General features: G+C 50.9%; 8 protein-coding genes across 8 annotated transcripts; 3 read left to right on the plus strand and 5 right to left on the minus strand.

Annotated features, from left to right (window-relative positions):
* Positions 1–1,781: 1,781 nt before the first annotated feature.
* Positions 1,782–2,928, minus strand: CkaCkLH20_07478 (l-arabinitol 4-dehydrogenase; the record flags this gene model as incomplete). Its single annotated transcript, XM_038890195.1, has 2 exons — positions 1,782–2,056; positions 2,106–2,928. 2 exons carry the CDS (start codon positions 2,926–2,928, stop codon positions 1,782–1,784), a joined length of 1,098 nt encoding a protein of 365 aa, XP_038744673.1.
* A 918-nt stretch (positions 2,929–3,846) lies between these two features.
* On the plus strand, positions 3,847–4,419 carry CkaCkLH20_07479 (short chain oxidoreductase; the record flags this gene model as incomplete). Its single annotated transcript, XM_038890196.1, has 1 exon — positions 3,847–4,419. One exon carries the CDS (start codon positions 3,847–3,849, stop codon positions 4,417–4,419), a length of 573 nt encoding a protein of 190 aa, XP_038744674.1.
* A 3,105-nt stretch (positions 4,420–7,524) lies between these two features.
* Positions 7,525–9,646, minus strand: CkaCkLH20_07480 (uncharacterized protein; the record flags this gene model as incomplete). The annotated part of the gene is made up of 5 exons (XM_038890197.1): positions 7,525–8,228; positions 8,286–8,932; positions 8,990–9,415; positions 9,477–9,557; positions 9,621–9,646. 5 exons carry the CDS (start codon positions 9,644–9,646, stop codon positions 7,525–7,527), a joined length of 1,884 nt encoding a protein of 627 aa, XP_038744675.1.
* A 1,459-nt stretch (positions 9,647–11,105) lies between these two features.
* Positions 11,106–13,010, minus strand: CkaCkLH20_07481 (choline dehydrogenase; the record flags this gene model as incomplete). Its single annotated transcript, XM_038890198.1, has 1 exon — positions 11,106–13,010. The coding sequence occupies one exon, from the start codon at positions 13,008–13,010 to the stop codon at positions 11,106–11,108; it is 1,905 nt and encodes a 634-aa protein (XP_038744676.1).
* Positions 13,011–13,884: 874 nt separating this feature from the next.
* CkaCkLH20_07482 (uncharacterized protein) lies at positions 13,885–14,861 on the plus strand (the record flags this gene model as incomplete). The annotated part of the gene is made up of 2 exons (XM_038890199.1): positions 13,885–14,299; positions 14,365–14,861. 2 exons carry the CDS (start codon positions 13,885–13,887, stop codon positions 14,859–14,861), a joined length of 912 nt encoding a protein of 303 aa, XP_038744677.1.
* A 983-nt stretch (positions 14,862–15,844) lies between these two features.
* CkaCkLH20_07483 (aminotransferase class i and ii) lies at positions 15,845–17,091 on the plus strand (the record flags this gene model as incomplete). Its single annotated transcript, XM_038890200.1, has 2 exons — positions 15,845–16,330; positions 16,381–17,091. The coding sequence occupies 2 exons, from the start codon at positions 15,845–15,847 to the stop codon at positions 17,089–17,091; spliced, it is 1,197 nt and encodes a 398-aa protein (XP_038744678.1).
* Positions 17,092–17,304: 213 nt separating this feature from the next.
* Positions 17,305–17,949, minus strand: CkaCkLH20_07484 (uncharacterized protein; the record flags this gene model as incomplete). Its single annotated transcript, XM_038890201.1, has 1 exon — positions 17,305–17,949. One exon carries the CDS (start codon positions 17,947–17,949, stop codon positions 17,305–17,307), a length of 645 nt encoding a protein of 214 aa, XP_038744679.1.
* Positions 17,950–19,884: 1,935 nt separating this feature from the next.
* On the minus strand, positions 19,885–21,442 carry CkaCkLH20_07485 (methylcitrate synthase precursor; the record flags this gene model as incomplete). Its single annotated transcript, XM_038890202.1, has 3 exons — positions 19,885–20,380; positions 20,452–21,329; positions 21,395–21,442. 3 exons carry the CDS (start codon positions 21,440–21,442, stop codon positions 19,885–19,887), a joined length of 1,422 nt encoding a protein of 473 aa, XP_038744680.1.
* Positions 21,443–22,385: the final 943 nt, after the last annotated feature.

Here is a 22,385-nt window from a genome sequence, read left to right on the forward strand (position 1 = left end):
ACAAGCTGCCGGGAGCCCGCGCAAAGCTCTACAATCCAGGCAGTCCATGAGAAATGATCCGCAAATATCTGCCTCAACCGGAAGTTCGGAATTTAGAGAAGCGGAACTGCTCATGTACTATCTCGACTACATCTTCCCGCTACAGTACGCGTATTACGTCGATAACCCGGCCACTGGAGGAAGAGCTTGGCTTTTTTGGCTATTGTCTAAAAGAGGGCCGCTACGCCATGCCGCTTTTACACTGTCTGCGCTACATCAGCATAGTATATCACACACCAAGACTGAAGACATGGAGTCGGAACTCATCCGATATCACACAAATGCCATGCAGGAACTTCGGCAAGTGCTCTGTCACTGTGAGACGGATGGGTTTTCTAGTCACCCTGAGTATCGGGTCGAATTTCTTACCTGCGGAACCTTCTTAATCAGCTTCGAGGTATCCGCTCCGTCATATCCTTGTTCTCCTCTCACATGCTGACTTGTGAAGGTCTTCCAAGGGGGAACATCCAAGTGGGAACCACACTTGAATGCTCTTTTATCGGTCGTCAGTCAGTTTTCGCCAAGAGACTCGGCTTTTGAATTGGAAGGAGCGGAGACTGGAATGCAACGAATGATAAATGCTGCTATGAGGTTTCACATGGCACAACTTCTCTGGTTTGACCTTGTATCATGTGTGGCAACCGCTAAAGCCCCAAATCTGCCGTACCAAGAATGGCTCGGTCTCGATGATCTGGATGTTTCCTGCGTGATGGGTTGCCAGAACTGGGCTCTCTCAGCTCTCGGTGACGTTGCGTCGCTTGAGACACGACTTCAAGACATGGACAGGGCCGTTGCGACTCGAACAATATCGGATATTACGGATAGAATCTACCACGGCATTGAAGGGCTCAAGAACGATGGGAAAGAGGTTCGTGAATTTCTCTTGCCAATCATCGATGGGGAACTGACAAATATCAGCCTGAGGCTTTACTGGTATGCCACGCCGTGACTCGCGTCTACGCCACTGCCATTCTGGTCCAGATATGCGCTCTATCTACTAGCGATGAGAAATACAGTGAAGAGATTCATAGGTCAGTGGAAAGAGTTATTCAAGCCCTGCTGAAAGTACCAAAAGGGACCTCTTTACGAGGCATGACTTGGCCAATATGTGTGGCCGGCGCCGTGGCATCGCCAAGCCAACAACCATTTTTCAGAGACTTGCTGGAGGAAATACTTGAAAGGTCTGGTACTGGATTCACTAACTGTGGCACGGTGCTTCTTATTCTGAGAGAATGTTGGGAGTTGGGTGATGGCTCTAGTTGTAACAGAAATGCCGTCAGAAGCGCTATGGAACGGCTGGGCATTAGGGCTCTCCTAGTTTGAGGCTACGAAACTGGTTTCTAATGTGTAACAACAAGTTCTTGTTTGTTTGTGTGTTTTCTTATGAGAAGGCATATGAAGTAAGTTGGGCCTGAAGAATAATCAGGTCTTGTATATGACTGAATGCGACAGTCGTGCAGCTTGCATGCTAAAGCGGTGGAACGCAATACGGCAGTGAATAAGAGTAAAAGAAAGACAATTCGAATGCCATTTGCATTCAAAAAGCAATAAGACAACACAATCATTCAACCACTTGTGCTCATCACTGGTTGATTTCTACGATACTAGGCACACACTGCTGAACTCAATGTACTCAACACCAGCCCTGGAACGCCCCTGGCCGCCACCTGGTAATTTTACCGCCCCAAACCCATCATAAGCTGCAGATTTGGCTGGAACCTGTGTTTTGCAGGCCTTTTGTCTCAGTCGTCAAGTATTTGAACCTTCAAGGCCAATGCAGTGGGGTCTGAAGCCGTCTTGAAGGCTTTCTCCCCCTCCTCAAGAGTATAGCGATGAGTGACCAGCGGCTTCAGGTCAATAACCCCCTCAGAGACAAGGCCGATGGCTCGGGGATATATGTCACGGTATCTGAATTGAAATCGTAGGTCGATTTCTTTTCCAGCCATGTACATGAAGGGAATGGTCGCAAATCTTTCCCACAGCCGATGACGAAAACCATTCCACCAAAACGGCATGCCTATACACCCCAATTAGCAGTGAAGAGAGTATGAGATTCCATGGAGCACTCACGTAGATACCGGTGATGACACTTGATTCCACACCAGTGCATTCCAGGACCAATTTGGCTTCCTGACCCAAAGTCGTCTTGACATCTTCAGCAACCGCTTGCGCGTCCTTACCCGCGGTAACCAGTACGGTTCGCACTCTCGGAACTGCTTTCTTTGCAATCTGCAGTCTGCTCTCGTTGATGTCCGTGATGACAATTGGATTGGCACCGGCTGCGTTGGCCGCCATCAAGGTGACGATACCGATAGGCCCAGCACCGCAAATGACGACTGGATCACCCAGGCGAACGCCTGATCGTTCGATGCCAGTCAAAGCTACAGACAACGGCTCCAAAAGCGATCCTTCTTCAAAGGATATCGTATCTGGGATCTTGTGAAGCCAGTCTTCCGGGTGTGCGTGGTAGCGTGTCAGCGTTCCATGGTATGGTGGTGTTGAATAAAACACGACGTCGGGGCAAGCATTGTACTGTCCCGTACGGCAGAAGAAGCAAGACGGCTTTGAACACGGCACGCCGCATTCCATTGCGACTCTATCGCCCACCTGGAACTTGCTCGTGTTGGGTCCAACTGCGACGACAACTCCCGCGCTTTCGTGGCCAAGACCATTCTCTCCCGTGACGACCATCTCTCCGATGTGGCCTGCCTTCCAGAAGTGGACATCGGAGCCACAGATTCCTGTGGCGCGGACATGAACGAGACATTCTCCCTCGCCTGGAGTAGGAATTTCCGTTCGCTTCAGGTAAAGCTCATGGTCGGGGTTGGTGTAGACGGCAAGGTTCTCAGGCTTCCGACGAAGGACCTCAGCTTCGTTGGATTCAGCCATGGTATTGAAACGAATTCAAAGGTGAAGACCGTTGTAGGGTGTGGAAAACGTTGAGATTAAGGTCACAATAGAAGGAAAGATATGTGAGATCGAAACATTACAGGATGAGCGCAGTGATAAATCAGTCTTATTAATCCCAAGTCATGCCCTCGGAGAGGGGCCGTTCTCGTGCAGTCTCAAGGCGCTCTTGTGACACAAACCCGGGTCTTACCCCTCATACCCCCCCTCCTTCCTGTCAGAAAGCATTCAACCTCAACAACATGGCTGGATAAAAGTCATGAATGAGTGACGCCAGAATCTCGGTCAAATCGCCGTTACCCCACATTCGGCGCACGCCCTCGGCGGTTTCTCCGCGACTTATCGCCTCGGTGGTTTCCCCGCCCGCCTGCAGTGACTCCGCGCGGCCAAGATTGTGCCTTGGAAGAGCCGCCACATCTCTTGATCGCCTTTAAAATTCTTCCAGTTACAAACAGCAGAAGAAATTTGTTCATAGGGACCAAGCTAGCAATACGTTTCGCCCCCTGTTGACCTCTATGGTTATCCCATTCTCTCCTCTCGATACTATCTCCACATACAACCGTCTCACAACTTTGGACCATGTCTCTTCAAGGAAAGATTGCAATTGTGACTGGTGCAGCTCGAGGTATCGGTGCGGGAATCGTACGGGCCCTTGCCAAAGAGGGCGCGAAAGTATGTTCTCCCCCCCAGCATCCCTTCCTGCAACGGTGATCACCTTGGCAGGCTCTGGAGGAGTCTCACCCGGGACCCCTCCATGAAATAAGAAGTCCCATAGCTTACGTTCCTTGATACTCATAGGTTGCCTTCAACTATGTTTCCCAGTCATCTGAATCCGCGGCGCTTAGTCTGGTCGAGGAAGCGAAGAACCTCGGTTCTCGCGCGGTTTGTGTTCGAGTGGACATGGCGTCATTGGATGCTCCCAAGACCATTCTTGAGACAACTCTCAAGGAATTCCAGACCGACAAGATCGACATTCTGGTTAACAATGCTGGCCTGGGAGGAAATGCGCCGCTGGAAGAGGTAACAGTTGAGGACTACGACCGCTTGATGACAGTTAATGTCAGGGCGGTTCTCTTTATGACGCAGGCGGTCTTGCCGCACATCAATCGCGGCGGGCGCATCGTCAATCTTTCTTCGATATCTTCCCGAGGGGGATACTCCACGCAATCTGTGTACGCTGCTTCTAAAGCTGCAGTTGAAGGCCTCACTCGAGTTTGGGCCACAGAGCTGGGTCACAAGTACGGCGTGACTGTCAACTGCGTCAATCCTGGGCCTGTAGATACAGACATGTATCGCGCAGCAGGACCTGTGCATCTTGCCCGCATGGAAGAGCAGAACAAGAAAGTTCCTGCTGAGCCGCGATGCGGTACGGAGCAGGATGTCGCCGATATCGTTGTGTTTCTATGCGAGGAGCGGTCAAGATGGGTTACGGGAGACACTGTATGTGCCAACGGAGGCATGGTATATACTTGAAGTCGGAAAATTCATAGTCTTGTAGTCTTGTAGCGTAAAGCTATTGGAATCACGATTCACTGGGATTGACCAATATTCATGATTGTTGTTACTCAGGCAACGCATATTGCATTATCCTAAACAGACTTTTAAGACGTTAAACTTGTAGGACAAGCTTCGGTTGAAAGAAAGAGAAAACGAAGTGGCAAGCGAAGACATCACATGCATCTTACACATTTCCATGCTCGTTAGCTTGCCAGCGGCGGTACATCATCTCGTTTCATGCAACGCTCAGCACTAATTCAGCGATTTTGATGCCGTAAGACTCCACAAAAAACTCTTTCTTACTCGTTAACCTGACTTGGGGGTGATACCCCTCGTACGCCGCAACGCAACAACCGTCGGACATTTGAACGGTCTTTCCACTATTCAATACACTTCGAAGTCAGAACGAAGCCTATGACCGGGTTTTGATCGGGTAATTCAAATCCATATCATCGATTTGCCATGGATTCTCTTGCTCCTCAGACTCCAAGCACTCTGGCGCAACCTTCGCCGGGCCGCGTTGAAACCAAACCTAGAGAAGGCAGTCACAAAGCCTGTGATGTGTGCAAACGGCGTAAGGTCCGGTGCTCCGGCAATAACCCTTGCCAGCAATGCTCCAGAAGCAAAGCAGTATGCAGTTATTCCTCGACTCACGGCAAGATTGCTGCACTGGAGAGGTAGGTGAACCGGTTTGACCTCTAAATAGTAAATGGAATGGCCTTCGGGCCCCACGTATCTTTATCCAGAAAGTAATTGGCTGACATGGGCTCACGAGCAATTATTCTTAGGCGGCTACGACAGTCTGATAGGCGTATGCAGAATCTCGAAGCGGCTTGGAGTCGGTTTCTTCCGAACGTCAACTTGTCACACGCACTAGAAGCAACGGCAAACGAAGACATTGGCCATACACCGCAGTCGTCGTCGATAGCAACCAGTAGCAATGTTCCAGGAGGCAGCATTAGCCAAATACCAAGAAATCACAGTGTGGATGGCCACGAAGTGCTGACACCATCCCCGCCAGACCTTGAGTTCGACACCATCGAGGCCTTGGAGTGGGATGAGACTTTAGAGCAGAGCGTCCTTACTGATGGAATTGGTTCCTTGTCGCTCCAGTCCAGAGCATCTGGGTACATGGGGCCACAGTCAGGCAATGCACTGTTGCGCCATTTGCAATCGGTTGCTCATTTCCTCTCCGAAGGTGATTCTGAGCTCGATTTCTCCTATATTCCCGTCAACCTGGTCAGCACTTCAGACGTGGAGGCACGCATTCGATCCGCGGCATTCAGGAACCAGTGTCTAGATTGGTATTTTCGACATTTTCATAACGCATACCCACTCATCCACGAAGGCTTCTTCCGAGCACAGTTCATGGGCAAGTAAACTTCCGTATTTGAACAACTAGCTGACTCCAACTGACGCGTGGCCGGATCCTAATGTAGGCGCAATACCGAAACCCAAAGACGGCTCATGGCCGGTACTTTGCAACATGATTCTGGCTGTCGGGGCCTTTACAGGTCCTGAAAGCTCCAGTAAGGTTGATGTGCATTTCTTCAATCTAGCGCAATCAACATTGTCATTCAACCTGTTACAACGAGGGTCTATTCATCTTGTCCAGGCTTTTTTGCTCATGGCCAACTACATGCAAAAGCGTAACAAACCAAACAGCGGGTTCACCTTGCTTGGGATTGCGATGAACATGGCCTTAAGTCTAGGGTTACACAGAGAATTCTCTGACTTGTCCATAACCCCTTTCACCATGGAGATTCGTCGTCGCGTTTGGTGGACCTTATTCATATTCGATTCTGGAGCTCGTCTTACCTTCGGAAGATCTTCTTTGTCATTAGCGGGGGACAACGTCAACTTGCCGCTGAACTTAGACGACTCCGACCTTGCAGTGGACAACGAAAGCCTTCAGGAGTCTCGCGATCACCCTACCGTGGCTTCGTCCTTGATATGGCAGTGCAAGCTGGCCAGCATCAGCAATGAGGCCAACGCCAAGCTCTTGGAACGACGCCTGCCATCGAGGACGGACATGCTGGATTTGGACGACCGCATCCTTGGATGGCAGAACTCTCTGCCCGATTTCTTCAAAGAGGCACCATCAAATGACTATTCGTGGTTCGACATACCGCGCATGGTACTGCTTTGGCGTTCACAGCATCTTCGAATCGTGTTGACCCGGCCGTTTCTTCTCGATGCCCTGCAACAACGACAGGCTTTAGACACCAGCGATGTTAACGACTTGGTCGGTCGATGTATTTCGGCAGCTCAAGATTGCACGCAGTCTATCATTACCTTCTGCTCAACCCAGAGCAGCTGTCCTGGTGCTTTGGCCTGGTATGCAACCTATTGGCTCGTCACGTCCGTTTTTGTCAACGTGACGTGTCTTGTCTACGATCTTCATCACCCATCGGCTTTAACGTGGCGAGGTCAAATTGAGAAATCTCAAAAAACGTTGCAAACAATGTCAGTGGTAGAACCAATCGCGGGCCGGGCAGCTCTCATACTCTCGAGGATTATGGGTAGGTACAACACGATCTTATACGTTTAAGTCAAGGGTAATAACGTTTCCTACAGATCTTCTTCCTTGCAGTCCAAATTCAATGGCGGATCTTGCTGCGAATGATGCTGTGAGAATGGGTATAACTGATATATGGAGTGAGTCATGGCTTCATGTTGATTACCAAACGATCAACGACCTAGTGCAGGCTGCGCCGCCGGCAAATCTTCCCATGTAGCAGTGTAATGTAACAAGACACTCCGTGACGGAATTCAGCTCATTATGAATTGACGTAAACCATTGACACGTCTGGAAGACATGACCCAAAAACCACGCGACGAAGCTAGACCTGTCGTCTGCGTGCCCACCTCTCGAGTAAGAATGACTTGGAAGAAAGCAGAACTGTCAAGCAGAACTGTAATCCAAAGTATTGCAAACATAGTCTTACTATTATTCTTGTCTAAAGGATCTATGTATACTTGTCCCCCCCAAAGCCCCTGTGGAAAACGAATCGTCACGCTCTCTTAGGCGTCAAGCGTTTGACGGGGCTGAGCGCGGCGCATGGAGTGTTAGGCTTGCATTTAGCGTCTCGAGCCAGCTTCGACACTCTCCTCCATTTCGAAATGGTACAGCTGTGGCTCGGTGACGTTCTTCTGTCCCAAGAGATATCTTCTAAACCACCAAGGCAGGACCTCCTTCAACTGGTACGACGCATGTCGCCGAGTCGTGACGGAAAAGACGTCATCCAACTCTTCCAGTGACCGCTGCTTGGTCTCTGGCATGAATAGAAAGATCGCAATGAAGCAGATGATGTTTGCAACAGCGAAAAACGCGAATGAAGCTTGCGGTTTCAGGGCCTTGAGCATAGATGGCCAGGTGAGAGCCACAATGACAGCCCAGAAGTTGTTGGTGGCCACGGCCCAGGACATTCCGACTTCGCGGTGCGAGAGAGGGAAAACTTCTGCCGAGTAGACAAATGCACATGGTCCCTCTCCAGGACCATAGAAGGCGGCGAAGATGTATGTGAATGCAGCAATTACACCCAAGTGCGCTGGACTGGATTTGGGAATGTAGAAGGCCATGCCAGCAACTAGCAGTGTCCAAGCCATGTTGGGAAATGTTGCAAGGAGGAGTGACCTCCGACCCCAAGTGTCAATGGTCCACAATGCTGGGATGGCAAAGACGAACATTGCCATGCCGAATCCCCAAGAGGCTATCAGGGCAACTTTGCTGCTGGCACCTGCCTCCTCAAAAATCGTTGACGAGTAGAAGGACATAATGTTGACTAGGTGGTCACTGTTAGTACACTATAGAGATAACAGCCACTTTGGTAACAACTTACTACCGCAAAATTGCTGAGCTGCCATGATGATTCCAGATGCTTGGGTTGCACGACGGTTACGTGGGATACTGAAGAGTTCGTAGCATCTGGTGAAGAAGTTGCCCTTGTCAAATCCCTTGGATGCAATCAAGTTCCGCTCCTCTTCAAGCTGACAGTGAATGTAGTAAAGGTCGCGAGCCGCCAGAAGCGGGTGTCCCCGAAGCCTCAGGAGTGAACGATGAGCCTTGGCGTATCTCCCCTTCTTGAGCAGCCATCTAGGGGATTCAGGAGTGAAAAAGATGCCGAGCACCAGGGGAACAGCCGGAATCATGGCCGAACCAAGTTGGAGTCTCCAAGCGAGATCTCCAGTGCCGGCAACGGCAAGGTTGGCACTGAATCCCAGCATGATACCAAAAGCAACAAAAAGCTGCCATGACATTACCAGCGCGCCACGAATGTTGGCAGGGGCGTTTTCCGCCGAGAATACCGGCACTGTGACCTCCTTCAGTCCCATACCGACACCGAGAAGGATTCGACAGGCGAGAATCTGCTGCCAGCTCTGGCAAAAAGCCTGGCCAATGGGTGAAATGACGCCGAAACAGCCACCGAGGAAAATGGTTCCTCGTCGGCCGAGCAAGTCGTTGATAGGGTCGGATAACCAGCAAGAACTGCGGAGAATATTGATTAGTTCAGGCAACATCAAACTTGTCCGCGGGTGACCTTACAAGAGACAAATCGCCATGTAAGGGGCGCTGTTGATAGCACCGATGATCCATGCATTTCTCTCACAAGTACCATCAGCTAGACACGCTGGACCCTTGTCTGATATTCCAAACGCTTGGGGAAAGGAAAGATTGGCGCCGTTTGTACCAGTCTGGTCCCAGCCTTGGATGGCAGCGCCAATGGAGTTCATGACGATAGTGAAGTAAAGCGCGAAGGGATGTTTCCATCGATTCTCAGTCTCATATCGTAGTACGGACCGGTCGTCGGGTGTGAGTTCCACGATATCATCGTAGGCTCCCGGGTTCTGAGCAGCCAAAGCGCCCTTTCGGAAAAACTCGATGTCATCGCGCAAGCCGTTGCTCTCCGCGAATCGAGCAACGTTGTTCAACAGCCTGTCTTTGGGTATTCCGGTCAAAGGATTCTTGACTCTGCATTTTGGGTCATTGTTGGAGAGATTCATCGCGTTTCGTGAGGACATAGAAAACGCACTCTGCAGTCTCAACTTTTCCATGGTGCAGAGACTCATGATGGGTGACCTTGACACTGTCGAGGCCACCATTCGTGCCCGACCTAGAACATCCATACCCGTTAGAAATGATCACACGCCTCCATAATGGCATGATTAGTACTCACGTCTTGTCTTCTGAGGTTATGGCCATGGTGTTTCTCGATGGAAGTAATGAGTGACTGCTCTCTCCTGCTCCCTGAATACAGCTGGAGTGTAACATTCTGAGATCTTCGAGGGAAATCCGGGGACGGCCGGTTATTTGAGGCCCTTCAAGGTATCACAGCTAGTTCCTGGGGCCCCGCGGGGAAGAGGAGTGGCATCAATAGCTCGGTACTTACGCCGAAGAGGTTCCCAGGGTTTGAGCGCGCTGGCGTGAGGAGGGTATTCGAAAACATCCACAAGTGTGATAAGGTTTCAGATGGCTTTCTCGGCGTGGGCACCGAAGAAAAAACCCATGAAAACCCGCTGATCATCCGATGTCGTGCACACGTGGCTCGGGGATTTCGCCGGCGCGGGGTTCCCCATGAATCAAACATTGTAGGAAGTGACTCCTTTGCCTATCAGATCCAGACACAGACACGAGTCTAATTCAACCTGACACCTCCAAGCATCGTGTTTCTTGGTAAAAACGCATGTCGTGTATTCTGAGAAGGACCTGGAAACGTATTCTTGGTGGACCGAGATGGAGGGGAGTACCTAGAGATGAACCCCCTTGACCACACTCCACCTGAGAGAAACTTCCACCGGACATTTGGCGACTTACCAAAATAGGCATCAACCTTTTTACTGAACATGCACATACACCAATTTATCATTCTCTGCATGTATGGCTTGGAGAAAGGATTGGTTGAGGCCGCAATAACGTAAGTTGGTGTCGTGACGCCGGAAAGAGAACAGCTGTGGCATGGCTTGATCAGTCGTGTCTGCGAGGTTTCTAGGATAATCGGCTGTAAGAAAGTATAGGTAAAAGACCAGAACGTCACGAGATGGCTTGATTTTGCATCCCCCAATGAGGTAGCTCCGGTCCTTGACACATTCGACCTTTCACTACCAAACCTCATCCTTTGGGACCGTAATATTCCCTCTATGGTCCAACTTGATTCCCATGATAGCGGGTACAAACCGGTACAGAGTACGTTGGCTGTTGATGGAAAGAATTCCACACTTGAAAGTGTGCTGCTGACGCAACTTTCAAGTCAAGACCGTCTGCCCCCATTGCCTGGATTACGAAAGCAGGCATCCGTCGGGTTCCCGTGCGTTCAATATTTGTTGGGCCCATTACTCCTCAAAGCTTATCTGGACAAAGTTTTATTCTCGCATAATATGGAATGTTGAGTGTGTGCTCGTGGAGATATCGAAATAGAGCAGAAGCACAAGGGTAGCTGCATTGCATGGCGAGATATCGCAATTGTTGGGCCAATTACACACTGACAATTAGTAGAGCTATCTTTGGCGCTGGATGTTATGGCTTCAACCACATGAAGGTACAAGAAATTCAGACATGTCTATTGGTAAAACAAATGATCGGCTGGAATGAGAAATCCAACATGCCAGCGCGACGTAGGACCAAACGTACTCTGACATCGATCAACATGCCCTCGGCAACTTAGCTACTGTAAACCCTGGACAATGGAATCTGCAATCTTTTCTGCCAATGCATAAATCACTGCTTGTGGGTGTCCTGGTGGCAGTAGAGCCAGCGTACTTGCGTCCACAACGCGCAGCCCTTCAACACCAATAACCCTCGCCAAGTTGTCCGTAACGGCGGTGGGATCATCCCGCCGGCCCATCCGCGCGGTGCACGACGCATGCATAACTGCCATGACACTCGTTCGAATGTTAGCCAGGATTTGCTCGTCAGTCTTCAATTCGAGGCCTGGCCAGTACTCCGCGTCGCTAGCGCGGATGCTGCGAACTTCTTCTGTATTGAAGATTTCACGAATGCGCTTGTACATGGCCACTGCCACCTCAATATCTCCCGGATGTGTCAACCAGTTTGGATTAACGAGAGGTGCATCCGAAGGAAAATTGCTGGCAAGAGAAACGTTCCCACGAGACAAGGGAGCGGCCAACGCTGCGATGATTGCCGCGTACATCTTTCCATCCTTGGGCTGGTCAAGCCACGGAATATTGAAGGAACCGATGTGGCCAGCGGCTGGGAAGTACTCAATATGCGGCCAGTCTTCCGGAAAATTGAGAAGCTCATCCCACGTCGACTGACTGAGGTTCGCGCTGTTTGGCATCCGCTCCCATGCCAGGAACTCGGCCAAGTTGCTGGTCAGTGGACCGGTTTGCGTAAGACCGTAGTCAGCCACGGCTTCTGCAAGAACAACAGGATCCCCAAGGACCTTATTGAGAGTGTCAAATGTTACTTCGTAGGTTGGGCCGAACAAAGCATGGTCGCTCATATTCTGACCAACTCCTGGACGGTCGGCAATAACTTCGATGCCATGCTCGGACAGGTGTTTTGCGGGGCCAATGCCTGACAACATCAGTAGTTGCGGTGAGTGCAAAGCGCCGGCTGACAGGATGACCTCCTTGTTGGCAGTCAAAGTGTATTCTTGCAATCCCAAGCCAGCGACCTCAACACCAGTGGCCCTCTTGCTCTTGTTGAAAAGTACCTTGTTGGCCCTTGTGCCCAGGTAAACTGTAAGCTTTTCGCTGATGTTTGTGTTTCTAGCCGCGTACATGAAGTCGGCTGAAGTAGATCGGGTTTGAGTTTCGGGATCTATAGTTGTTTGAGCATAATGATAGCCATTCAGAACTCCCTGGTTGAAACGATCCGTCAATCTCATCCCGAGAGCTTCAAGACCCTTAGCTGCCCAAGTAGACCACACAGGGGTCCAATTGGGGTAGGTTACTTGAATGTGAGAACTTGAAGAAGGGTTGAAGTCGCTTTCAACATATGCCGTTGTTGCGTTTGCGAGACGCATCTCGGTATTCGGTGGAGTGAAGTTGAAACTCTTCTCGAAGTACGGCAGGAACTTGTCGAACGTGTAACTCTCGTCTCCAACGGCGTCAGCCCATGCGTCTAAGGCACCTCGGTTCGGTCGGTGATGGATCATGAAATTCAGCGCTGAGGTGCCACCAAGACATTTGCCTTGAGGATAGTGCATTTCGCGACCTCCTGCTCCAACTTGCGGGATAGTCTTGATGCCGTAGTCTACCGTTGGAATACTATCAGCGGGATTGGAGCCCACGCCTATGATGTCTCCCAGAGGTGCCGGGCCAACGATAGGTTTGCCAACCTCGTACGAAAGCCCGGCCTCGACAACGGCGACGGTGTTGCCGGCTTCGGCCAGACGGTACGCGACTGTGTTACCAGCTGTGCCGCCGCCAATTACGACGTAGTCGTAAGCTTGGCCAGCACCGATGGTTCCCGCGAGACTTCCCAGGGTTGTCTGAACAAGGCCATCTTGCGTTGTCCAGATGCTATTGGTAATGGGGTTGATGATGGAGTCGAGGAGTGGGAGCGCTCGTACTGCGGGAACAAGTAGTAACCCCAGCGGATGCATCTCAAGAATGATGAGTTGGTGGATATGAACAATGTTTGATAACCAATATTATCGCGGAATAAAAGGACTTGCCGGTGGAAATTGATGAGGGCGAACGAAGGTTTTAAACAGACTCATGGAGCCTGCATGTTCCCGTCGTTCGTATAACGTTGAGACATCATCGTCAATTTTCGTTTCTTTTACCATGACTGAGCGTTGATCTTTCCTATTCTTGGCCCCCATGCTTCTGCATGACACGATACACGAGGGTCATCACGGCTGCCCGACGGACACCGACATATCCGTAGAAAATTCTCGTGATCCTTCGTGCTCCATCAACCCATTGCCGAACATGGATTCCATCCTTGCCCCGCTATCTGTCCGCGTTTGGTAGAATTTCCATTCCAAACGCAGAATCCGCAGTCCCCTGTACCTCCGCTGTAACCCTATCATTCTGTGGAGGGAGAATGGGACACGCAAAGCCCGACAAGGATTGAAAATAAGGTGTTGTGGGTGTCTGGCGAATTAGCTCATGGGCTTTCAGCTTGTGGATGTGCGGGCTGGCGGATTCTGAGTTTAAAGACAAATGAGATGATGGCGATCGACATAAGGATAATTGGATTTCCGCAATAAGCTTGGGATTTCAGGGTATCTGGCGATGTGCTTTCCCTAAAAAGACCTGTCACTTTGCCGGCCGATCCTAAACGAGGGGTCGAAGCCATCCCGGTCCATGTGAGTTGGCAATCCAACTTCACACGTCGACATAGCAATGGCTTACTTAAATCTGGTGCCTGTCTCCAGAAAGCTGAACTGCATGTCATCTTCCTAGCGGTTGAGTCGACCATCTACCAAGACATCTTCAATCAACCGCTATCTTACGCTTGCAGCCATCAGCATGAGACTCAGCGTCGCATCTCTGCTCGCGACTTTCGCAGGGCTGTCCGTGGCCCAGTGGGACAACGAGTCGCCGGCCCCGATTCAGCTTGCGCCAGCGCCATGGACGCTCAAGGGCACCGTATATTCCGTCACTTTGGTACCACTGTCAAATGACCTGCCAACAAAGGCGTTCCCGCCTTTGGAACGACAATACGCCTCCGCCGTGGAAGGCGAGTATCTCGGTATTCTCGGCATGATTCAGATCATTCGATACACGGAGAGCCCTGTCGGTCCGTATGATGAACTGTTGATTGTACCTGGATTCTTCAAGTACAACCACACGGATGCCTCCGGCGTGACTGAGGAGAAGAAGAATGTGAGGGTCAGCAGGATCTACGTGAGCCAGAAATACACGTGCTGGAATGGAAGAACGAGTAGGTTTGCAGTGATCGATGTTTGTGGGATGGCGCAGACGGCTAACCGTTGATTTTCTGGATAGACTGGAACATCCCCAAGCACCTGGCTCGATTCGACTGGACGGAAAACGACAATGGCGAAACAACTGTCAAGGTTTATCCCTTTGATACAACCGGGGACTTGAGCGAGTCCACGCCCACAGAAAAGCCCTGGTTCAAGGCTACTTTCAAGCCAGACTTAGTCAACGGGCTGCCCTTCAGCACTGATCTGTACAAGATTCTGGGCGTCAACGCAACCTTGGCCCAGCCACCTCTGCCGTCTGCAAACAGCACGTACGATGAGCTGGCTGGAACCGATCACTGGGCAGCTACTGTACCGGGCCAAGTCACTGATAACGCATCTCTGGGTATCTTTGACTTGGACCAGGGAGATGGAGATGTGGAGGAAGGACAGAAGACGAACGCCGTGGGCGATGAGTACTTTCCCAACTTCTGGCCGGGACTGTTGCGTCTCAACGCCGGAATAAAGTTGGAGAATGCTACCATCACATTCAGCGAACCTGAGATCTGGTCCAACTAGAGATCTGGTCGATTACTCGTTCCAAGCGTCTTTCTCCATGGTTCGAACGTCCACTACAAATAGAAAGGCGAAAGACACAGATGTGACCTTTATTCCGTAGCTTTTACTGAAAGACATCACGGAACAAGTATTAATGAAACAGTTAAACTGCAATTCTCAAATCCCAGTTGTCCTGTTGAAGACCCGTCAACAGCTTTTTCTGCGCCTCGTCTAAAACTGACATATGAAGTCGACATTCCGTATTAAGTTCTGATTGCCAAATAATTAACTTTATTTCACTCTCTCCTCGAAAGCTATAGAAGCTAAGAATATATCGTATTGTTTGTCATTTAACTGGAGTCGTCTATCTAATTTATATGAAGTTCACATCCTGTTGGTTGGGAAAGTTGGTTGGGACAGGGCACAGACATAGTTCCTTCAAACGCATAGGTGTGCCAGTAGATCGTCGCAGAAGCGTAGTTTACCACAGAAGCTTCGGAAACCAGACTCCGAATTTTGAATCTATCGTGTTAATTGATGCTAGTCATGTAAAAGCCCTTCCAGAGATAAATGCTGGCGCCGTCGACGGCGTGCAAACCCCACGCTCCACAGACTAATTAAGATGCTTCCTGATTCGGATCATTAGGCGACGTGGCCAATGGAAATGGAGTCACAAGTGATAAGAGTGGGGCCGCGGAGGCGTGGCTTGGTGTCTTGTTCCACCTCTCATCCCAATGAACCCCATCCCTCGTGCATCTGTCGAAGAAGGGCGCGCAAAGTCAAGATTTTGTAATTCATGAATGTCAAAAAAGCCCTAAAACTTCTTTCTTAGTACATACCAAATTCTTACTTAAGACCTCGAGCGTCACTTCAACACTGCCCATGTTTGGTAGAGGTTCTCGAAACAACGTCTCCCACACTCAAATACCAACTCATCAGTCTCAATTCCTTATTGAATTCCTTACTGCCCTCTTTGAACTAGTCTCAATCTTTGAATCGACATCATGGTTCAAATCAAGCCTTTTGAGGTTGAGGAATGGATGGATCGTCTGGAAACCACGCCTGGCGCTCTCATCCTCGCCGAAACCTGTTGCGAATCCGTGTCGATCCAAGAACTTACCCAGTTGTCAAGCGACCCGAAAGCCCCCGGGCCATTTGATATCGCCACGCAAAGGCTTACATATGGATCTATCTACGGCTCAGAGGAGGCTCGGCAGAACATTGCCAACATGTACCAGAACGAGGTGTCGGGGACACTACCAAACGACCAGGTCATCATCACCCAGGGTGCCATTATGGCCAACTTCCTCCTCTTATATACCCTTGTTGGACCAGGAGATCATGTCATCTGCATTTATCCAACATATCAACAGCTCTACGACGTTCCAAAGAGTCTCGGAGCCGACGTGAGCTTGTGGAAGTTGAAGGCCGAAAACCAATACATCCCAGATGTCCAGGAGCTGAAGAGTCTTGTAAAAGACAACACAAAGGTACGACAATTAGTGATAAATGTTTTGAGTTTTGGACTGACATCAAATAGATGATCATCATCAACAACCCGAACAACCCCACCGGAGCCACAACTCCGAAGTCCGTTCTCCTCGACATCGTCGAATTCGCCAAGGAAAGAGACATAATAGTCATGGCGGATGAAGTGTATCGTCCCTTGTTTCACAGCCTTCCAGCCGGTGAATCCGCGCCACCATCCATACTTTCTCTGGGATACGAAAAGACGGTTTCGACTTCCAGCATGTCGAAAGCATTCTCTTTGGCCGGAATCCGCCTGGGTTGGATTGCTTCCAGAGACCGCAGCATCATCGACGCCATCAAGAGTGCCCGCAACTACACCACCATCAGCGTCTCTCAACTTGACGACAGGGTAGCGGCGTACGCCCTTTCCGATGCTGTCAGACCGAACCTGCTGAAGAGAAACATGGACCTTGCGAGAACCAACCTGGCCCTCGTCGAAGAGTTCATCAACAAGTACCCGGAAAACTGCTTTTGGGTTCTCAAGCCCACTGCGGGAACCACGGCCATGATCGGGTTCAAGAAGAACGGCAAGCTGGTGAAGGACGACGAGTTCTGTCTGGAGATCTTGAACAATACAGGTGTTCTTGTGATGCCTGGCTCAACTTGCTTCGGAGACGGCGTGGAGTTTGAAGGCCAAATGAGATTTGGATACGTGTGTCGTACGGACTTGCTGAAGGAGGGTTTGGACAGACTCGGCAAGTACATTGAGAACAGCTTTTGACTGGTAAAATGGAGGACAAAAGGCGATAATATCGTAGAGGCTTGATTGACTTGAATGCTTGCGCTGAACTAAGAAATTGAAGAAACCTCGCTGCATAAAACCCGATAAATTCTCCATGTCGTGTACCATCTCATGTACCTTCCAGGAGAGCTTTCAAGATACGAATAGCCTCGGCATCAAAGGCCCTGATCTGACGCCTTAGCTCAAGGCCGTTCACTTCTTGCAGGCCTGCCACTTGATGTTGATCTGCTGGGTGAAGGCGACGGTAGCATCGTCGTCGGTAACAGAGCCGTAGGCCTGAGCATTCTTAGAAGTAAGCGCGATGCGGTTGTTGATGTTCAGAATTCCAGTTGCACCACAAGGAGCCCAGATGAGTGAAGCGGTCGGGATGCTGTCCTGCTTGGTGTAAACCTGACCATCGAGCCAAATGCCGCCACCGGTGATGGATGTCTGTGTAGTGGTGGTCGACGAGGCATCCTGGGAGAAGAAATAGGTCGAGAAGAAAGTCCCAGTGACGCCTTCATCGAGCTGGGCGTAGCCGTGGTAGGTGCTCTCGACGACGGCGAACTGGAAGCCACCTGGGTACTTGAGGCTCAGGTGAAGGGCGCAGTTCTTGCTGCGCTCGGCGATGGGAAGGCCTGGGCCGATGTAAGTCTGGAATCTGTCGAAGCCGAAGGTGATGACTGTGCGGTCCGGGGAGATTGTGGTTGAGACGGAGCCCTGTGGGCAGCCGCTCCCAGAGAAGCTGGCGTTTACAATTTGGATCTCTTTGGGGTCTGGGAAGTCGGACATCCCCGTAGGTCCGAGAGGAGTGGCCACGGCAAGAACCGGGAGGAGGAAAGCGAGAAGATTCCTCATCGTGTGTTATTGGATTAGGCGATGCGAGAACTAAAGACTGAGATGTTGTGTTTCGAGGGCTGATGATCTGATCAGAAGCTTCTCGATCTCGGCGATCCAAGGTGGCTTTATATCTAAAAGTATTGAACGTCCATAACCAACAGCAAGAGTATCTGATTCAAATCTGAGTCACCTGCTTGTTGGCCATAGGTTTGTGATCTAACCAGATTCTTGGCTTGTCAAACCCCTGATGATCCGGTACAAGAAGGGAAAGGCTCATACTGCGGCTTGAGATCAATGCCATCGGTCAATTCTGCAATTCGTCAAAATGGCTCACACGACGGAGCATCTCAACTGCAGGATGGTGTTGCCAGGGCATTGGGGCCGTCAGTTTCAGCTGCTTTCTTGGCTGAAGCTGACCGGCTCGTACTCTACCAGTCGGCGGTTGAAAGCACATAGATGAATGCATATTAACCCAAACGCCTCAACAGAAGTTGAAAGGTCACAAGGCCTCGTTCCTTCTACCATGTTTCTACCTTTCTGGTCCATGGTCTTGGCACAGGACTTATCTATAGAAGAAGAAGTGCTCTACAATACCATGCTAACGGAGCCTTGTACCATGGCAGACAACTTTAAGGTAATCCTTAGAGACAAACACGTAGTCTCTCGGAGACATTTACGTTGAGCAAACTGACACCATCAAATCTTCTAGTCTTTTTCATAAAGCCCACCGCACGGCTCAAAAGGTAGCATATCTTCAACATTTGTGCTTGAAGTAGTCCTTTTTCAGCTCATCAGGAGCAAGTTTGAAATTGGGCTGCTGAGCTCGGCGTCAAACCATCCCGAAGACTGAACCGGAAATAGCAGTATTGTGACTAATCGGAAGAATCAAATTAAATTAATGTAGCTCTATGAAGAATGCTCTAAAGCAGGCCGCTTCAAATCGGTTGTATTTAAAGGGCACATAAAACCTCCTAGGCGAAGCTCAAAGGTACCTCACGGTGTGGTCGGAATCACGATACTCTTTGTCGAACAAGTCACCGTATATTGCTGAACCAAACTCCTTAAAAACCCTTACCTTAAGCAGAGGGACCCTGATTATCCGGAGCGTTCCGAAGATTCTGTTGTAGAGTCCTGACGTGCTCGGGTAAATCCCATGACCATCACAGGCTGAGTCTTGATGCATGGCGTATTTTTTCTATTTCGTATCCGTGTGGACCCAACAATGTCTTAAGCGCTAAGTTTGGGTACAAGTCATAAATGTAAAGCATGTTTAGATGAACAAATACGAAGAGATTAGACAGTGTTGATCTGCTCGAAATGGTTGGCAGTTGGCTATTTATCCTGGAGGCTAACCTGGGTTCACCGGCTGAATTACATAGCTTCTGCGAGAGATGCCTATCCGTCTCCGGAAGCTTTGATCCGAGCAAACGGTACAATTCAGAAGCAACTTCGACTTATTCTCGTGAGTGACATGCGCGCAATATCAACCCATCTCTTAGTCACAGCCTCGGACCGTGATGGCGAGATCTAGACAACGCCCCCGCATCAGCTTCGTCAAGCGAGACCAAAGAGAGGTGGTGGAGGACGCGGTAGATTACCCTGAGCATGGAGACTTTGTACGCAGCCCGAGAGGCAATAATTTGAAATGCGGACGCCCTAAGCAATAAAGCATCTGGCCACGAGGGAATTTTGACGCGAATGCGACCTCGCCAGCGTGCTGCCGCTGGGCTTACTCTACGCCCAAGACCATGGCTGACATGAGAACGGCCGATCTCGTGTATTGGTTTGGTGGTGGGTGGACGGGTAGAAGCTCAAGGATGTGTTAGGTAAAACGTATTGAAAACTTGCAGTAAACTAGTTTAACTCCGGCTATATCTAGACGACATGACTTGACGTGAATCATTTTAGTGGAAACTTTTCCGACCCCTCATCTTTATTCTCAGTGCTTCCCATTTACGAACTCTCAGCCTGCTTGAGGAGACCCTCCAAGTTGATGCTCTTGGGGCGCTCGATAGGCAGACCAAGGGCACGATCCCAGATGAGCTGGGCCAGAGGCCCCAAGCCACGGGAGACACCGAAAGTGGCGGTGTAGTACAGAGTCTCGTGGAAACCATAGTGGTGGAAGAGAACGCCTGAGCTGGAGTCGACGTTGGGGTAGGGGTTCTTGGTCTTGCCGTGCTCCTTGAGAACCTCGGGGGCGATGCGGCTGTTCTTCTCGACCAGCTGGAAGACGGGGTCTTGAGCGATCTCGGGGCGCGCAGCGGCGTAATCCATCAGGGCCTCGAAGCGAGGATCGGGCTTGCGGAGGACGGCGTGGCCGTAACCGGGGACGACTCTGCCCGACTTGAGGGTGGACCACAGATAGTCGGTGACATCCTTGTCGGAATAGGACTTGGGAATGTTGTCCTTCATCTGGAGAATCCAGCGGAGAACCTCCTGTGCGGCGAGTCTGTTGATTTGTTAGCGTCGTGGTTCACCAATGGTTTTGAAATCAGTGACAGTTTGCTTGTTCAAACTCACCCGTGAAGAGGTCCAGCGAGACCTTGCAGACCGGCACTGTAGCTAAGGAAGACATCGCTCAAGGCGCTGCCAACCAAGTGGGTGGCATGGGCCGAGACGTTGCCTCCCTCGTGGTCACCGTGGAGAGCGAGATAGAGTCTCAGCAGATCCTGGAAGTTCTCGTTCTTCTTGCCACCCTTTCCGAGCATTGCAGCAAAGTTGTAGGACCAATCTTGCTCGAGGTCAACTTCGGCAGGGAGAGCGCCACCGCCGCGGTACGAGTTCTGGTAGATCTTGGCGGCGATGGTCGGAAGCTTGGCCAGCAGCGAGATGGCGTCGTCGAATGTAGGCTCCCAGTAGTCGGCCTTGTTGAGACCCTGCTCGTAGGCCTTTGCGAACTTGGAAGTGTAGTTGAGGGCGGAGACGGCGATGGCAAACTGCGTCATGGGGTGCAAGTCCTTGGGGAAGTCGTCGAGCATTTTGTTGACGAAGGCGGGCAGCTGAGCCTGCTCGGCCAGCTCGCGGGAGAACTTGCGGACCTGGTTTGTGGAAGGGACCTGGCCGGTGAGGAGCAGCCAGAACATGGCCTCGGGCAGCATCTCGGTGCCAGTCTTGCCCTTGGGAAGCTCCTTTTGACAGTCCTTGATGGTCCTGCCGTGGAAGCGAATACCCTCGTTCGCGTCAAGGACAGAACCCTCCCAGACCATTGCTTTGAGGCCGCGCATGCCGCCGAGGGTGTTCTCAACCTTGACCTCGCCAATGACCTTGGAAGAGTGTGCCTTGACCTTCTTCAAGAGCTCCCGCTTAGCCGGGATAGCTTGCTTGAGTGTGGTCTTCAGGTCTGGCTCGGACGAGGAGGAGTACTGGCGGGCATTGAGAGCGGAGCGAGCTGCCAGGGGCTTGTAAGGGTTAGCTGCGAAGATTCCTCAGTCACCTTGGGCTTGGAGAGTGGTTATACACGTACCCGCAGAGCTCCCAGAGCCCTGGTGCTTCGTGTGACGTTCATCGCCATTGTACGGCCGACCGGAGAAGGTCAAGGGAGGAAGATGTTCGGTGAAGGAGGGGTAAATAATGGCGGGGAAGATGGATAAGCTAGACTTGCGTGTCTAAGGAGCTTGATTCAATACTATCAGACCTGCTGGCTTGAGCTGGCTAGGTCAATGATGGAGATAAGGTGTTCGGTAAAGGTAAAACCTGTGAGAAGAAGCTGGAAAGCTGGGAGAAAACAAGACGAGAAAGGCAATGGAAGACGCCCAAGAGCTTTCCTGCGGCATACCTAAGCAGCCAACCTACTTTAGGCCGAGACAGACGGATCTTAACCCGAGGTTGGAGGAGCCTGGGCCATGAGCACTGACGCCGCCGATGGCCCAGCTTAAGCCCGGCCTCAACTTGATATTAGGTGAGACGGGGTACTTCTCACAAGATGAAAACATTATGCAAACACAGCCGGAATAGCAGCAAGCAGCAAGTACCTGTGCAGACTCGCCCTGCCGTTATTGCCAGACGAGGACACTGGATGGTCTCAGTGGGGATATGGGGGCGGGACCCCAGCTTTCCCCTCCACGATTAGCGGGCAAGAGACCGCGGGCAGTGCGGGTTGACCTCACTGAGGAGCCCGGTGCTCACTATCCGTGCTCTCTGATTGGCAGCGGAAGGCGGATGTCCCATATCGACTCCCCTGTAGCAAATTGTCATTCACCCCCTTGTGCTGAGGGGAAAAGACAGCCCGCGCAGCGCTGGAGGTGGACCGAGGCAAGCCGAAAGCACTCGACGGACGAACGGTCATGTCAATTGGCCAATAGCTCCTTCTCTTTCACGTGGGCTATTGCCGCTGCTTACCAAGGCTCAAACCTCGCTTTAGCCCGGCTAAGTCGATTGTCTCTCCAATTAAGCTATTTTACGTATTTTCCACGTTATTCCCATTCTAACGGCCAGGGAATAGAGACCTTCTTGCT

The sequence above is a fragment of the Colletotrichum karsti genome (assembly GCF_011947395.1).
Source record: "Colletotrichum karsti strain CkLH20 chromosome Unknown Scaffold23, whole genome shotgun sequence".
Lineage (NCBI taxonomy): Eukaryota > Fungi > Ascomycota > Sordariomycetes > Glomerellales > Glomerellaceae > Colletotrichum > Colletotrichum karsti.